Genomic DNA, 17,326 nt, shown 5'->3' on the forward strand with positions numbered 1-17,326 from the left:
AAGCAGAGAAACTAGGTGTCAGGGTCACACACTGGGCTCAGTGTAGGCAGGAGTAATGGCTGCAGCTACAACTAAATTCAGGGAGGACAATTTAGTGTTTCATGTCTTTCTGGACTGGACAGTGCAGGGAATGGGGAAGCAGGAGGACAGGATGGATGCAAACAGAAATAAGAGGAAGGGCCTACAACCCAGTGACTCAAATTACATACAAAGAACTCAAGCGGACAGGACACCTCCCTCCACACAGTGGGTGCCCAGACTGAGGGCATGATCCAGGGCCTGGGAGAGGCTTGGGAAGGTATTTCCTCATGCAAAAAGAAAGGCCAACTCTGTCTGTCTCCTCATTCTGAGTACTTGGCTCACAGCCTGTGTGTGTGCTTTATCAGAAAGAACCCTTCCTTGTCCATCCCCTTTTCTCCAGAATGTGCGTGAGCATGTGTGCCCTGAGCCAAAGCCTTCTGCGCTGGCTTGGGCCCAGCAGACATGCTGCTATGGATGTCGGAATGTATTTCTAGTCCAGGAGGAATTATTTCTGCATAGGTTGAAAAAAGATAAAAGAAAAAAATCCAACCACCTCAACCCTCTTTCTAGCAATGCTGAGGAAGTAACCATAGGAGAAAATAAATTTCAATTGCAAGCCTTCCTGCTGGAGCCCATTTTGAGCCCGGCCCCTAGGAAATGAGGCCAAAGCCTTACCAATGGCCCTTTAGAGACTGCTTCCAGGTCACACGCCCCCTGTGGAGATGGCCCAGACACTAACTGTGTCTTATTCCAAGCCAGAAATGCCAGGAGCAGCTGTGCTGGGTGCCAACAACCCCTGAGGAAGTGGCTGGAGCACATGAGACGATGTCTAAGAGAATCACTGTCTGAGCAGTCCTGGGCTGGGCAGAGAATCACATCCTGGGCTGGGAAGGGACACGCCAGAGAAACGCTCCAGGGGGAAGGAACCCTGCCTAACTATGAGAACCACAGAGGCCCAAATGAGCAAAGAGCTCTCTAAGGTTCGGCTGGAACTGAGGAGTCAATGACATTTTTCAATTTAAAATATGGAGATATACAAAGAACAGTACCCTTTGCTCATTAACTCCCATTAGAAGTTTAAAAAAAAAAAAGTGGCTCTTAGACCTAAACTGTCTTTAGATTAGAAACATTACAGAGGCTTAAGCTGGGAACAGAGAGACAACAGGCAGAGCTAGGCAGACAAGGGGGAACAGAAAATGGCACTTACTTCCTTGGAGAGCAGGTGAGTGAGAGCATGGACCTGCCCAGCCAGAGCCCTTCTCTCCCACCAGAAACCAGCACTCTCAGCAAGCACGTGCAAAGGCATTTGTCACACTCAGTTCTTAGTGACGTGATAATATTGACAAGCCCCCAAGAGATGTGGAGACTCGAGTTCTATTTGTTTCTGGCATGAAAAGCAGATGGCTTCCCTCTACCCTCTCTGAACAAACAGTCAAAATGCAGTGGTCTCTGGTCTTGCACTGCGGCCGCCACCCACACATGAGCTTCCATACATCATCTGCTACCAGCTCAAGAATAGGAAACCAAGCAAAAGAGCAAAAGGACCTTCAAACCTCTGTGAACTACTCCACAGAGGGTCAGCTCCAGTGCAGGAAACAGCGGAGTTCACTCTTTCAACGACTGCAATGCAAGAGGCACCCAGAATACTGCACAGTCACCACTCCATTAAGAGATTTACTTCAACCATGGTTCATGTTTCATAACACATTAACAGGAAGACACTTGGAGCTTTAAAAGCTAATGGCTGAAAGATGTTTTTATCATAATTTGATACAGTTGGAATATAATGAAAGTGGTTTTCCTTGGAGAGAATTTGCTGCAGTGAAAGCTAGCAGCCTCCTTAACTCAGGTGGATGCCTACCGACCTCACATGCATGACAGACACACACACACAACTGAATTCCTGCAGGAAACAGGCTGACATCTGTGTGGGTGAAGAGAGTGGAGGCTGAAGAGGAAGCAGCTTGGCCAAGGCCCAGGCCATGCTACCTGTCGGAGGGAGTCAGAGGAGGGAGAGGCGGGGCGGCCGGAGGAGCGGAGGCTTAGAGAAAGCTCCCACTGGTCGACAAAAAATCGACGAGAAGGCTCAGGCTCTGGCTATAAAATACAAGATGGAGAAAAAAATCAAAGGGAATGTAAAATTAAAGCTGCACAATGACCTGAACATAAGGAACTGGGCAGTTTCAGACCGTTTATCTAATAACAAATGCAGTAAAGAAACACTCTTGGTTCCAAAAGCACCAATGGTTCATTCCAGGCACCCCCTCTAACCACCCCCCCATGCCTCTAGCTCACTTCACCTCATGCTCACAGCCACACTTGCTCACATGGAAACAGGGCCCCAGGCCACAAGCCCCGAGAAGCCCAGTGCTCCCACACCACCCACCCCAGGTGCATAGCGCTGCCGGCCAGGAGGTGGTAATCCTGTCGAGCCCCTTGCTGGCCTGAGCTGGGATTTCTCTTGGGCAAGATGTTCTGTCCCCTCCTGACTCTGCTGGCATCGCACAGAGAGGGCACTGGAGAGGGTAGGCATGGAACAAAGCTCCTTCCACCTAAAAACCCGGAGTGCAGCTTCTCCTCCTCCCTCTGGGGCTCAAGGAAACTGCCAAGAGCCAGCCCCCAGCCCCATGAGGACAGCATGGGGTCTGCATGGAGCAGAAGTGGGCCATGCAGCCGGGAATGCTCTGGTTCCCAGAGTAAGGAGGTGGTCAAGAGCTCTGGCAAGTAACGACTGCTTAGTTTCCTCCAGGTGCAGGGTAAGAGGCTGCAGGGATTAGGGTCAGCCATGGTCCTGGGAACCCTCTGTCCCTCAGTTCCCATCAGATCCATCCTGTCCCTACTTAAGCTCACACCAGCTTCTGCTCCAGAGGCTCAGGGCAGGCTCAGTGGAAAACTAGAAAGGACCGGAGCTCCCCAGATGGCAGAGCCATGAGGCAGAGAGCAGGTGACTGCACAGGCTGGATTATGGAGAGTGGTGGAGAGTCCTGGAATGAACATAAACGGTGATCCCTAAGAGTTTCTGGAAGGGAATCCTGCAGAAAGAATCTGAAAACCAGGCCACTGGGAAAAGGAATGAAAACTCCTGCAAACCTTACTGCTTCCAGAGCACAAAGTCCCACCTTCCCTGAAGTCCGAACTTCTGACAGCTTCTCCCTCCCATCTCTCCTTTCATTCAAAACACTTCCCTCCCTTCTCCTCCAAGGAGGCACTGTTTCATGCAAAACCATCAGGACCTCATTAAATGTGCCTTTTCCTTACATGCAGGGCCTTGCCCTGCTTGGTGAACTTTTTTCTTTTTCTTTTTATGGCCACGCCTGCGGCACATGGAAGTTCCCAGGCTAAGGGTCGAATTGGAGCTGGAGCCGCCGGCCTACGACACAGCCACAGCCAACACAGGGTCCAAGCTGCATCTGTGACCTACACTGCAGCTCATGGCAATGCTGGATCCTTAACCCACTGAGTGAGGCCAGGAATCCAACCCACATCTTCATGCAGACTAAGAAAGGTTCTTAACCTGCTGAGCCACAATGAGAACTTCACCCTGACTGGTGAAAATGCCTGGTTTTCTTTTTGAGAGGAACCATCTAGGGAAAAGGAAGGAGGAGGCTGAGCATCAGCAGTGCTCCTGGAGGCAGCAGCAGGAAGCCTCAGGTAAGGGCAGAAGATGCCCCACCTCAGCTGTCTCCTCTCCGGACACCTGCCTCCCACTTGGTGATTCGGTAGGAAGACGGCGCTGCAACCCTGTTCCTGATGGGCCCAGGAAAGAACCAGGTTTAGCACTCAGCCACAACTGCATTTTGTAGAGAGCAATGGCAGAAGGGGAGGCAAAAATAAGAGGAAAAGACCCACATGAAGTTAACTTTAGTTGCAGAGCTATACCCGCTCAGGGATCAATTTAAGGGTAACGATAACAACCAGAAAAGTTTCAGAAAATGATGAGCAGGCTTCTCTGGGCATCCCTGCTATTCATCAGATTATGTGATGGCCAGGTGTAAACTTTTCAGAAAAGATAAGCTAAAGCTTTTCATTATGGCCCCATCTGGTCACTCCCTTCACTCCCCTTGTAAGCACTTTGGCTTTCTCGGCATTTCTATCTACCTCAAGATCCTGGAGCAAATGCCACCTGCTAACTGATCCAGACTCTTCCCCAACAGTCATATCCCTGCCCCTGGCAAATACTTGGGAATGGGAAAGGTGGACTGGATGGGGAAGAGGCCACTTACAGAAGCACAAAACTCTAAGGATTTGCATCTGGTCTGAACGCTGAAGGGATGAATGGTCTACAGAGAATGCTATTTTCATGGGTCATCATTGTTAGCTCTTGGCTGGATGGTAAGATTGCGCAAAAAGCAAGAGGAGCGGGGCCACGCCCACCTTCCCTCTGCCCCCACCACAGCGTGCCCCACCTGTGTGGCTGCCAGCACCCCATGCCACAGTCATGCTTTACCCTCTCGTGGTGGGGACTCTGCTTGCCACGGCTGTCAGCATCAAGATCCCTGCACGTCTGTTGGCAACAAAGTAGAGACTTAAGCTGCATTCAAAATGCTCTACCTGGACCTACTAAGTGACAGTACCAGAAATTTAGAGTGCATATGAACACATATCCCCTGCCCTCTACTGATGCCCTCCCAAGTAACCACAATCCCACCTATATCAAATCCCGTGACCAAGGACAACTTTTTGCACAGCTGTTCTGCCCACCTGGCCTCCAATGAGGTCAGCTATGTAGGTAAATAAAGAACTCTGGTTAGCACCAAGGTGGAACAAACGTGTTTCTTTCACACAGTGGTGCACGATCAGAGGCATTCATGAGGAGGTGTAAAAGGAGAGGCCGGTTAGAAGAGTGCAGTGTTCCACAACGAGGCATTAGAAAGGAAACGTGGGAGTGGAAACTGGCTAGAATAAATGACATCGCAATGATCAGAGGAAACTCCAGGGTGGGAGGTGGTCCCTGAACAGGAATATGGGACCAGAGCACAGTTTACTAAAGTGCGAGGTGGATACAGAGCGTGTGATGGCCAGAGACTGGCCCAAGGCTGCCCCCACTGCCCTGAGGAAGGCACTGACCAGCGATCCCCCGGGGTCATGCTCTAGATAATCGAGGAGTCACCCACGGCCCTGCCCAGGTAGGAAAAGCTGGTTACTCCTGTCCAGGGCCCATGAGCCTGTGGTCTCATGAACCCGTGCTCTTGTGAGCTTGGGCTCCTGGGTCACACTGCTCAGGTTCAGTCCCTGGCCCCACAGCTTACTGTGTGACCTTGTACAAACCACTTGGCTTCCGTGCCCGTCTCTGTAAAAGGGCAGTGGTAACAGGGCCTGCCGTGCAGGGTTACCGTGAGAAGTGACTGGGCTAACACAGGAAAAGAACTGAGACTACTGCCGAGTCACAGTAAATGCCCCTATGTTAGTTCTCATGAGAGACAGGACACAGGGTGGTCACTAAGCTACAAGGGCTCAGGCGCCAGACCCAGGGACAGAGGCTGGGCCCTTAAACACCAGACATATTACAGGGCCACCTTCCAAGGAGGCTACCCTAGCTGAGAAAATGTCTTTTCATAGATTCTGCCTTTAAAATCAGTGTTTTGTTCTGTAGGGACAGAAGACAAAGGTCAAAAAAGCCGTTCTATAAAAGCACTCCATGTGAGTGTGCTGGCCACATCTACACATCCACAGTTAACTCGCCATAAAGAAGCTCTCCAATGATCTGCCTGGAGAGAGTAGGGTGGACAGAAAGGGCAGGAGTTTGTTGGCAGAAAGTGGATAAGTAAGAGGCTAAGCTCTCAAAATCTAAAGGAACCAAATGCACAGAGTGAAGCCCCACAAAAAGCTTCCAGAAGTTCATCTTAACTGTATTTCCCTGGGTAGCAAAGCAAAAACAGCTGATTTTAATGGCGTTGTATAAAAATGTGTTGGTTCTCCTGGGCCTCTGGACCTTGTATCTTTGTCAAATGTAGTTTAAACTTTAGTCTGTGACCACACAGCCGTAGTCCTGTGGCGCAGACTCCCAAGGTGTGAATGTACATTGGGCTATCCCGAGGCTGCACAGGAATCACTTGTCTGTAACAATAAAGATTGCCTCGGATACAAAGGGTCTGTTTTTTTTACCAGTTTTCACTGCAGTGAGGGGATCCTGATGTAGTCTCTACCCTAGCCACCCACACAGGCAGGCAGACAAGACAATGGAGCATGCAGAGGGGGTCACCTGCTGGCCGCCATGTGCCGGACAGGGAGGTGGAACAGGGGGAGGAGAGAGTGTGATCACTTTTTTGGGGCAGGTCCGAGAACGTTCCTTTTCCTGTCGCTTTTACACCAACAGACACAAACAGAGAGAATACTGGTGAAACAGTGACCACGTTGAGGCTGGTTCTGGAGGGACCAAAGGCGCTTGCCAAAAGCATCCCCCAGGCCCCTCCCCACCCCGCCACCCTCCCCACAGAAGAGTGTATTCAGGGAGCCAGTGGCCAGGCCCTGTCTGCAGATTACAGAGTCATCTCTGCAGTGGCGGGGGAGTGGGGGTGGTGGTGGTGGTGTCAGGATCTTCAGTGTGGCCCTTTCTAAATGCCAGGGGCCAAGGTCATGTTCCTCTTTATTGGTTTTATCAGGAAAGTTGAGGGGGGAAGAAATAGGCTTTGCTACAATTAGAGAGAAGGGCACACAGACCATTATGAGGGGAATGTGGCAGCTGCCTCCCCATGCCGGGCACCCCTCCTGGACCCACCCCCAACCTCGTCCTGCAGCCACCTGCCTCTGATTCTGGGAGAATCAGCCCCCTCACTCACACTGCAAGATTCCGGGAGACTTCCCAGAAATACAGGAAAGAACATGAAACAGGATATGAAAATTAAACATCTTTCACTAACACCCCACAACGTCCGTGGATCACTTCGCCACTTGCCCCTCTCCATGCCATCCCCTTCCTGTGAATCTGTCTCTGAATGAAAGAACTTTAGTAGTTAAGAAACAACCGGATTCTTGGGTCAGCAGAAACCTCAGTTTCCTCACACCTAGAACCACAGTGTGGGGCGGCAAACAGTAAACCCCACTGATCATCTACTGCCAAGCCAAGGCTGCCTGACTGCAGACTTTGGCTGCAGGACCCATTCTGGAGATCAGTAGGGGACAGGGTGGGGAGGGAAGAGCTGTCTGATCGCTGGGCAGAGGTATCACTCATTTGTACACCACGACCAACTCTGCCATTGCTGCTGCGCCCTCCACGCCTGCCCACCTCAATCTGAGCCACTTCTGGGGAAACAAGTGAATCATGGGATAGTGCACCTGTCAGCCTGGGAGGCTCCTAGCTGCTGCATTAGCAGGAGAAGCACACGCACCAGATACCCCTGCAGCCCAGCACCCAGCAGTGAGCTGAGCCTGTGCTCTGGGACAGAGGTGGTGGCTGAGCTAGCCCCTGGGGTCCCCGAGCCTAGGCTTCCTAAGAGGCCCACCCAGAGCTGCCCCAGGATGTGCCACTCAAAGCCATCTATTCACCTGACTCTGCTCCTGGCCCCAGGTCACCTCCATGAATATAGTACAGGAACCTAGAGCTGGGGAACAGAGTACAACTTTTATCTTTCCCGCCAGCAGATCCTCAATTAAAGACCAACTTTTAAATCATACCTTCTACTTAGACTTCGAAGGTCTACCCTAGGTGAAAAGTAAGTAAATCAAATAGAAGTGAATTTCCAATGTGATTTTTCTCAGAAGACACCCCCCACTTCCACCCCATGCAGGCACAGGAAAGAGGCGACTGGCTTCGAGGTGAACTTGAACGTTGCTCCCAAGCTTCCATCTCAGCCTCAGGGGCCCTGCCCTTAATGTGGCATTTTATTAAAAGCAAGGTTACAAAGCAACATTCTGCCCTAAATATCATTCAAACAAATCTAACTGGCCACTCCCCAGCAATTCCAGCAGTAGCCATCACCCCACAGCACAAGAGGGAATCACAGGAGCCCATCTGACCACCCAGAGCCTGGTGCTCAGTGACTCTGAACCCCGAGGCGGCAGAGCCAGGCCGCGCTGTGAGGCAGTGATGTGGGAGGAGCAGGGCAGGCCTCCCATCCCTCTGACCAGCTTCCTCCTACCCACCAGGGCCCCCCGCTTCCCCTCTGCTCTACTCCCTGTGCTGGAGGAGAAGCAATGTTCCAGGAGATCCTACAAAAATGTTAGTAAAAATTTCCAAAAAAGAGTATTTTAAATGTAGAGAAAACAGCAAGAAAATGCCCATAATCATCTTTGTCCAGGGTTTGAAACAAATAAAAAACCACAGTTTGACTGTGTCTTGGATGAGATTTTCCTATTTAACACGAAAGGCCCACTGCCCCGAGCCTCAGGCTCCAGGAATTTGGGATTCGTCAAGAGGACACGTGTCAGTCAGAAGCCAACTAGGGACAAAAATTCTAACAGCAAAACCACCCCAAAGGCTAAGGACTGAACAACTACCACAGAGCTTCAATGAGTTTCAACACTAAATTAGCAGCCCATCCTTTTAACTCGTTTCCCAAATCCCAAGGAATTAAACCTCATGCAAAACTATCAGTTCTGTCTGTTAAACTTTTCCCCAGAGTCGCTACACCAGTGAGCAAAGAGATGCCTACCCCGTGAGCCAGGGTTCAACAGTGCAGGCCCCCATCCTTTACCTGTTTCCACCGGGGGGTGGGAGCAGGGCGACCCTGCTCAGGTAGACAGCAGGACGACTGGCTGAGCCCACGCTCTTGTGTAGGCTGTGACACATAGGCCAAGTTTGGGTCAGGGACAGGACATAGAGACAAAAAAAAAAAAAAATTAAGGTAGCAGACACAAACGTGGTTCCCACAGAGGACAGTCATACATCCATGAAGTGAAGGGGGAGCATACAGAATTCGTTTTTAGAAAGTTACTTAGAAAGAAGACAAAATAGTACCCCCTGCCCTGGGAAAAACCAAATGCAAAAGAAAAGGAAAACAGAAGCTGTAATTCTTTCTCCCTAGGTCAATGCTCTGAGCCTAAACTGCTAACTCTGGTTTGGAAAATGAATCTTTCCACTCAGAACGAGGAGAGCATTCCAGCCTTCTGGAGGTGGGACAGAGCCTGGCCGGCCAGAGCCGCCGGGCAGCGCAGTGTTTACAAGGCTTGCATGTTCTCTGTGAACCTCGGCAAACTCTGCCACCTCAAGACCTCCCCAAGGAGCAGCTGTGAGAAGGTGGTGACAGTGGCCTGGCCCCTGCTCCACAGGGACAAGGGCTGATGTGTGTGTGGAAGAGAGCCGGCTCCCTCTCCTCCAGATGCACTCTCAGCTCCAGGTCTGTAAGGAACCCAGTATGCTTCTCAAACCGCCAGCACCTCCTCTTGTCAGTTGTCCCAGTGACTTTTAAACGAGCAAGTGGAGAGACAAGACCAAAGAGACATGACAGCCCACCCCTCTCCACAGGACTCGCTGGAATGCACGGAGAATTTTTAAAGCACTCAAGGACAGTCTAAGAAAATCATCTGTAACACACACAAGAAGCTTTACGACAAGAATGTTTCCCTCTGTGCTTATCATGAAAGATGAGAAACAACTAAACACCCAGCACCAGAGGAAGAGTTACAAAAAGCATGGCACACACACTTGGGAAGAGGCTTTGGAACATGGAAATATGCTCAAAGTTACACGAAGAAAGCAGAACTGAAAAGTATGTTAAGAATGGCCTCAACTATGGAAACAAGAATGCACTAAAAACAAAACAAAAAAACCCAGAAATAAACATGGCAAAATCTTAACAGAATTAAAGGTGGCTCCATTACCTTTATAGACTTCTCACATTCTCCTCCATAAGCAAATACTTCTTTTGTTACTTATGTGTGCGTGTATGTCTGCATGTACTGTGTGTAGAGATTCAGACACCATGTTTAAGGACCCTGATGGGCTTCTGTCACACAGAAGCCCTGAGAGGAACTGTCCTCCCTGCCACATGCAGACACCAGTCTCCAGCTCGGAGCCCTCGGGTCTGGGACGTTCCCTTTCTCACTTTCTTCTTCTGTGGCCAGTTCAGGTGTGAGCTGGGTTTACCTGTCTCCTCACGCCCGTGGACTGTGGGGGCGCGTTCTCCTCAAACTTGGCCAGCAGCTGGGTTGCCATGTACTTCACTTTGTTCTGGTTGCCAAGGGCCACGTCCATCCTCCGGTCGGTCAGCGTGCTCACCAGTGTGGGCCTTCCTCCTCGGTAGCCCCGGGGCGCGTCCTCCTGTACATGAATGTGGGGCCCCGAGAGCCGCCCGTGTTAGAAGCGCCCTCTCCCCTCCCCCACCCCCAGGCAGGAGGTCAGAGCCTGGCACAGTGGCTGGTCTTTGCTTTAGGTGGAGCTTAGCGGCTCTCTTTTAAGGTTCGAATCTCAAGAAAGACTGAGGCTTTGGCTGGTGCGGTCCCATCTCAAGGGAGCCACTGCCCTTTGCCACATGTGTGATGCCAAAGAGACAGGAAGGTCCAGCACATGCGGGTGTGTCCCCGGATGTGCTCCAAGAAATTAAACAAAGGCAAGAGGCCACAGAAAGCATCTGTGCACAAAAATTTTCACAAAGGAAGAATTCAAAAGATCTAGCAATACCAATTTAGAAATTAAGGGTTTAAGGCAAGAAGGGCAATTCGATCTGGCAAATCATTCAATCATTCTGGCAAATCCAAGATATTCCTCACCTCTTCTGACTGGCTGGTCTTTCTCCTCTTCCCGGCACCATCCAAGTCCTTTTCCTTTTTGTCCTATACCAAGAGCAAGGGAAACCACATTACTCTAGTCACGACTCCTTGCCATTTGTTTTCCAGCTGGAGAAAAACCCTTCCTCTCACCTTGGGAGAACGCTTCCTAGAAATGGTTTGGCCAAGCTTGCTCAGGAAGGAGATGGGGGATTTAGTGCTGGCAATCAGGATGGCTCTCTCCTCAGCATTCAGCTCCAAGGCGTCTGTGGAGAAAGGACAGCCCTGAGGGTGCCGCCTCGCAGGAGGCTCACAGAACCTCGGGGAACCCTCAGGGCCTGTGGGCTCTGGACCCAGTAGGGATCCCATGGAGGAAATGCACATGGAGGTCCCGATGCTAGGCCTTCTCTTCTTCACACAAACAAAAACCAACTCTTTTCAACCCATCTCAGTCACAAAAGCCTGGACTTTTGCTTTCTCAAAGCTGAAATCTGGGCGTTCCTGTCACAGCTTAGTGGTAACAAACCCAACTAGTATTCATGAGATGCAGGTTCGATTCCTGGCCTCACTCAGTGGGCTAAGGATCTGGTGTTGCTGTGAGCTGCGGTGTAGGTTGCAGACATGGCTTGGATCCCGTGTTGCTGTGGCTGTGGTGTAGGCTGGCAGCTGTAGCTCCGATTCAACCCCTAGCCTGGAAACCTCCATATGCCGAGGGTGCAGCCCCAAATAGACCAAAAAAAAAAAAAAGTTGACATCTGCCTGTGTATGTGTTAATTACAGAAGAGCTGAAGCCACACTTTGAAAGAAAAGTTACAGCAGAGAGAGAAGGGGAGGGAAGTGGGGGAGGAGGTGGAGCTCTGGGGCACTAGGATTGGGGTGTGCAAGCACTGGGCTGAGGTGCACACAAAGGGGGCTCACCTGGAACGGGCAGAATGATGTTAGTGCTGTGGATTTCTGTCTTAAGAAAAAGCCATGGATGTCTAAAAGGACATGGGCTAGAAAACACTGGAGAACAGTAGCTAAACTCTGGGTTCTAGGGTTTTACTACCAACAACAGAAATTTTAAATCACATGGGAAGTAATAACACATTGCTAGCATTAATTCACGTGCTTCCACTTGTCAAACATTCTTCTTAGCATGTCGCAGTCTCATCATATACACATTATCTTCATTCTACAGGTGGGGAAACTGAGGCACAGGGAAACTGAGTGACATGCCTCAGGTCAAACAGGTGGAGTGATGAGGTGTAAATCCAGGTTGGGTACCATGGTCAACACTCAAGTATCATGCTACTTCCTCAGTCTGTTTCCTGACAGACTGAGGCCCAAGGAAAGATTTCTGGAAAGAGTAAAAGGCAGGAGAAGAAAGAGGAGCCAGAGAAGGAACAGTTATAGGAAAAAGAGAATGAGGGTAGTCCAGGATCACAGAGGCCAAGAAGAGAGAATTCTAAGAGAAAGGGCGTTTCAAGTGCTGAATGATGCAGAACAGCCAAGTGTCTGAGAGGTAAGAATGGAGGGAAGGATGTGCATTTGGTGATTCTTCACAACCATGGAGAGCAGCGTTGGCAGAGCAGGAAAATAGAGGCTGGGCTGCAAAGGGTTCCCAAGGTTGGGCAGTGAGGAGGTCAGGCCACAGTTTAAGCACCTTTTCCAAAGGCTGGTTCTGAGAAGGGCTGTGAGGGTGGAGGCGGGGACAGGGGCTTGTTGCCTCCACATCTACAGGTCTGGTTAGCAAGACCTGGGTCAGAGGCAGGAGCCGAGGACAGCGCAGATGCCAGGGAGTGGTGGGGGGCAGGAGAGGCAGGGGGGCGGTGGGGAGGACGGCCCACAGTCTTACCTCGGGAGGGGAGCGAGTCCCTGAACATCTCGTAGAACTGGGTCAGGTACATCACCATGGACAGCTTGTCCGGCTCCCCCACCGAGGCCATCTCTTTGCCTGTCATGATGGGAGAAATGCCCAGTTCCTTCTCAGCAATATCAAAGGCCAGCTGGTTATTCTTCTCCACATTTTGCTCATCCAAAGAATCAAAATCTCTGAGAAACAGCATGAGGAAAACATATCAAGATGGGCTGCTTGTCCCCAGATCAGAAAACACCGTATCAAGGAGTCAGCCTCATTTCTGAGTCTTTCAGATAAAATTCAGGGTGCAGGGCCTCGTGAAATCTGAGAGCAAACCTCTCTCACTTCTTATTCTCCTTCTTTTAACTAAAGAAATGCAAATCACCCTCGAGGAGAAGAAAAGATTAAAGATCTACCCATGAAAGAAGGGAAAAGTTGAAAAATTACCCTCATTTTTCCAATAACAAATTTCTTACTAAAATGTAAGCTAAGAACAGAGGCTGTTTTTGTCAGGTATTCTCTCTTGCACCCTGTGTGTAATCTGCATGTATTAAACTCATGTTCAATTATGACAAAGTCCTATTTGGATCAGACTGCTCCTAAAGTCCTGGAATGATCACTGCCTGTGTCTTCTGGGGCTGACAAGCTGTTGAAGTACTAAGTCAGCTCTGGTGAACCTGACTCAGCGTTCTGCTCAGAGGGAAATTCCAAAATCTTCCTCAAAAGATTTTTCCATTGCTAAATTTCCTAAATTCTCCCAAGTATGCAGATTAACAAACATTCCCCTCTGGGTTTCAGGCTTCTTGCTAGTTAATCAAGTAAAGACCAGTAGCATTCTTCTTTAGGCGGTTTCAGATTAACCGGATGGGTCTTATTTTGTGTTAACCTAATGATTCTGTAACAGTTTTTCATTTTAGAAATGCCTTTACTCTGTATATTAAGCCTATTAAACTATGGAGGCCTCATCCTGAATGAAGTTATTGCAGCCTAAATGGGGCCAAAATAGCTACTTGTAGCTTTGTGCGCTGTAATGAGGAAATCCCCGGGCCCTCAGGCTGCCTTAGGTCTTTCGGACAGGACTGTGCCTCACCTCACCCGCTAGCTCCCTCCACCCTCTTTGTCCGCCCTCCCTCTGGAACAGGACTGACTCACCTGGGCCTTCTTCTAAGCACTTCTGTGCCATTTACCACAGTCTGTCTCAAACTCCGCCCCCTTCACCCTCTTGCAGGGGGCAAACACGCCCAACTTCCACTTACTTTTTACCAATCTCTGCATGAGCTAAGGGACTTACCCTTATCCAAGTAAATCAGAAATCCCCGTTCCTCAACACCAGGCAAGACTGTTTTTACTCACTCTTGCCTCATTAACTTCTAACCTAATATAAACAGGAATCTTCTAGGATTCCTTAAGTGATCATTACAATAATACAAATGCAAAAATCGAGCCCATAAGTGAATGTAATAATCAAAGGACAGGCGGCCAAAATAATTCCACATGCCCTGCTTTTGTTTCTGAATCTTCTTGTTTGGCTTCCATGGAAATGAACACCTCAGGGGGAAATCTGGGTGCACTGGTCACCAAGTTGACCTGGGTTGTCCTGCACACGTCTGCACTGAGGTGAGTACAGAACAGCCCAAAGAGGACAAGTTACTGGACACAAGGGTAGGGCAGCCTAAGTTGTGGGCTTAACAGAGCTGCCCACAAAGAGTGCAGTCCTAACAAAGAGCCAGTGCCAACAACCCCCTTGGAAGTGGATGGAGGAAGGCTTTGCTTGCAGCGCGACCTGACCCACTTCCTTCAGCATGTGCTCCAGCCGGGCTTTTTGAATGAGCAGCAGCTCTGGACAAAGCAGGCTGGACGCAGTGCTCAGCCTGGGGCCGATGAACAGTTTTCCTTTGTGGGACATTAACAGACTCAGATGGGTGTTATAACCAGTTTTTGACCTTCAGAACGCTGTAAAAATCTCAACTAATCATTCGTGGGTTGAGTTACATCATGCCTGAAAGACACAGCTTTAAATATAATTAAATTAAAATTAGTCACTGAGTTCTAGAGAAAGCATCTTACTATGTATCTTGTTCCAGAAAAAGGTAGAGAATTGGTAGGGTACTCAGAGGTCTTTAGAAAACACAGGGGAAGCACAAAGTCTGGACTCACATCAGATCAGGGCGGTATCTGTGGATAATCGCACACAGGGCCAGGCCGCTTTTCCAGGACATGGTGAGGTCTGTCACGTTCACCCCGGCATAGCCATCTGTCTGCCTTTGGCACCAACCCAGCAGTTTGCTTGAACGAGCCACAGACTCTAAAACAACAACAGTGTTATTATTGGAAGTATGGTCACCTGGTGGCTTTGATACAAACTCCACTCGGTTGTACACATGACCAGACTGAAAAATCACTGAAGGCAGGGACAAAACAGTCGTCACTGGTTTTCAAAAGTAAGAAGCCATTTAACTGGTATCTTGGTGGTGAGATTATAGGGAGAGAAGAAACTACCACTTTATCCGGACTCTGAGGTCAATGTCCTGCCCCCAAAAGAATGAAGAATGACAACTGGTATCTGGGCCTGCTCATGTGGAAGCTGCACACTGACTTGGGCAGAAGGGCACCACCTGCTGAGCTGCCACCCTCAGGCGGTTACCCCATGGAGAGCTGCTTGGCAGCTGACAGAAGAACAACTTCCCTTCAAAGTATCATTGGGAGGATCAGCAGAGAAAGGTTCTATGCTACCTACAGCACCTGATACACCTGCCCTTATGCTTTCCAAAGTTCTGAGCAATTTTCTAAGTGAGAAAACTATGCAGGATCATACAGGCAAGGCAAGAACCCCAGACCAGAACAATCCCCTAGGCCTGGCTTGGCACTTAGTATGACAAAAGAGCACAACTCAAAAAACTCAACATATATGAACACATACACTTAGATGTCTTTCAGGCACTGATGTGTCTTCTAGAACATAAAAAGCCTTTATAAATATCTGTTTTTCTTTTTTCTTTTTTTTTGCTTTTTAGGTTCCAACTTGCAGCATGTGAACGTTCCCAGGCTAGGGGTCAAGTTAGAGCTACAGCTGCCAGCCTACATCATAGCCACAGCAACATCAGATACAAGCCATGTCTTCAACCTACACCACAGCCTATGCTAATGCCTTAACCCACTAAACAAGGCCAGGGATCAAATCCACATCCTCATGGATACGTCAGGTTTGTAACTGCTGAGCCACAATGGGAACTCCAAAATCCATTTTTCTTAATTTCGTCAGAAGAGCTCTGATATGGGGCATTAAAATGAATCTGTGAACTCCAATTTGTGTCCAAGAAAGCCTGTTCCTTACCTTAGATAGCTAAAAGTCTTTAACCTTGTATTAAGTCATTCAGTAAATTTGTGAACATAAGTTAAAAACTGCATTTCATAAAAACACATTTCATTTTCATCTCTTAGGGAAAATGCATTCTACAACAACACAGAGAACCACTGCTGGTGTCACCATTGTAAATCTCCCGGCTTCAGAAATTAACTTCATTCAGATGTTTTCCAAGTCTGTATCCATTGATCCAACATGTATTGAGTAACTTCAATATTCCAGGCTCTAGAATTAACAGTGAACAAAGATACACTCTGCTTTCAAGGAAATGACACTCCAGGGGAGGAAGAAGAAAATGTTTCCAGCTGCCTGCTGGTGTCCACACTCGTCTTGATATCCCATTAGTAGGTCAAGTTCAAAATGACCACAACGGAACTCAAATTTCTTACCACTTCTTCCTTGTTCAGACTCTGCCAATGCCTGCTAACCCTGGCTCCTAGATACAGACCCTCGGCTGCCAATTCTGGCTCTCCACTGGTGCCCGTTCTGAAATAAACACTCAGTGTGCCACCAAGTGAGGTGGGCACGGTTACCCTGTTTCACAGATAGAGGAACCAAGTTCAGAGATGCTAAGTGTCCTGTTAAGCCAAATGCATCACAGCCAGCAAAGCTGATGCTGGCCACTCCCTCTCCCCTCTCATCCCAACATCAACACCAAACTGGTTAGCTTGACCACTGTGACTATTTTCTAATGAGTCTCCCTGCCTCCCAAGTGCCTTCCTCTGTCCCAAGTGACAAGCTGACCGGGTCACTCTCCTTTGAGAGAACTCTTCAGGGGCCCTTCACTGCACACAAAGCACAGCACGCCTCTCCTCTATCACTGTGTCCGGCAACATCCTGGTGCTCAGTTGAAGCGCCACTACTTCTTCCATGAAGCCTTCCTTGCAAGCACTGCCCACCCCACCCCACCTCAAGGAACCTTTACTTCTCCTGACACCTCAAACCGGGTTTCCCGCCCTCAACACTACTAAAAGTTCTGGCACGTAATCCTTCATTGTGGGACCGACCTGTACAACATAGCACCTCCTCCAGCCTGACAATAAAAGTGTCTCCAGACTCTACTGAAATGTCTCCTGGGGGCAAAATCACCTGTGGTTGAGAACCACTGCCTGACCCAGGACTGGGCACCCTGGCAGCTCAATGAATCACAGAGAATGCTCTCAACAGCTGAAAGGCCATCACCAGGACTCACCATTGCGAGCTAGCTTCGGAGTTGTCCGGGAATTCACCAGGTTCTCCATCTCCAGATGAATATCTTTTGATTCTCCAGTATCATACAAATGGCGTACCTGGCAGAAAGTGTACAAGTCATAAAGAGGAGAAATCAAACACCAAGTAACAAATTCCTATTTAAGAGCAGAATGAGATGAAAGGCTGGGCTGGCAGGTTGGGCACAGTGTAGTTCAAGTTAGAATGCCAACCTTAACTCCTTCCTGGGGCACCAGAGGGCTGCGTGC

The 17,326-nt window shown here is 49.3% G+C and overlaps 1 protein-coding gene across 12 annotated transcripts in view; it reads right to left on the minus strand.

The window, feature by feature from the left end:
- Positions 1-17,326, minus strand: part of MICAL3 (microtubule associated monooxygenase, calponin and LIM domain containing 3) — a 245,007-nt gene that overhangs the window by 66,396 nt on the left and 161,285 nt on the right. For 8 of the 12 annotated variants that reach the window (XM_047787942.1, XM_047787944.1, XM_047787943.1 and 5 more), the window contains exons 11-20: positions 17,062-17,158; positions 14,663-14,810; positions 12,503-12,699; positions 10,819-10,931; positions 10,669-10,731; positions 10,046-10,219; positions 8,655-8,738; positions 6,224-6,322; positions 4,469-4,525; positions 2,011-2,118 (exon numbers count right to left, since the gene is read on the minus strand). In XM_047787942.1, the coding sequence (XP_047643898.1) occupies positions 2,011-2,118; positions 4,469-4,525; positions 6,224-6,322; positions 8,655-8,738; positions 10,046-10,219; positions 10,669-10,731; positions 10,819-10,931; positions 12,503-12,699; positions 14,663-14,810; positions 17,062-17,158 (1,140 nt within the window). Of the gene's footprint in view, positions 1-2,010; positions 2,119-4,468; positions 4,526-6,223; positions 6,323-8,654; positions 8,739-10,045; positions 10,220-10,668; positions 10,732-10,817; positions 10,932-12,502; positions 12,700-14,662; positions 14,811-17,061; positions 17,159-17,326 lie in introns of those variants that run through there. The other 4 variants (XM_047787949.1, XM_047787950.1, XR_007135908.1 and 1 more) reach the window with 3 other exon arrangements.

This window comes from Phacochoerus africanus, chromosome 7 (genome assembly GCF_016906955.1).
Source record: "Phacochoerus africanus isolate WHEZ1 chromosome 7, ROS_Pafr_v1, whole genome shotgun sequence".
Taxonomy (NCBI): Eukaryota; Metazoa; Chordata; class Mammalia; order Artiodactyla; family Suidae; genus Phacochoerus; species Phacochoerus africanus.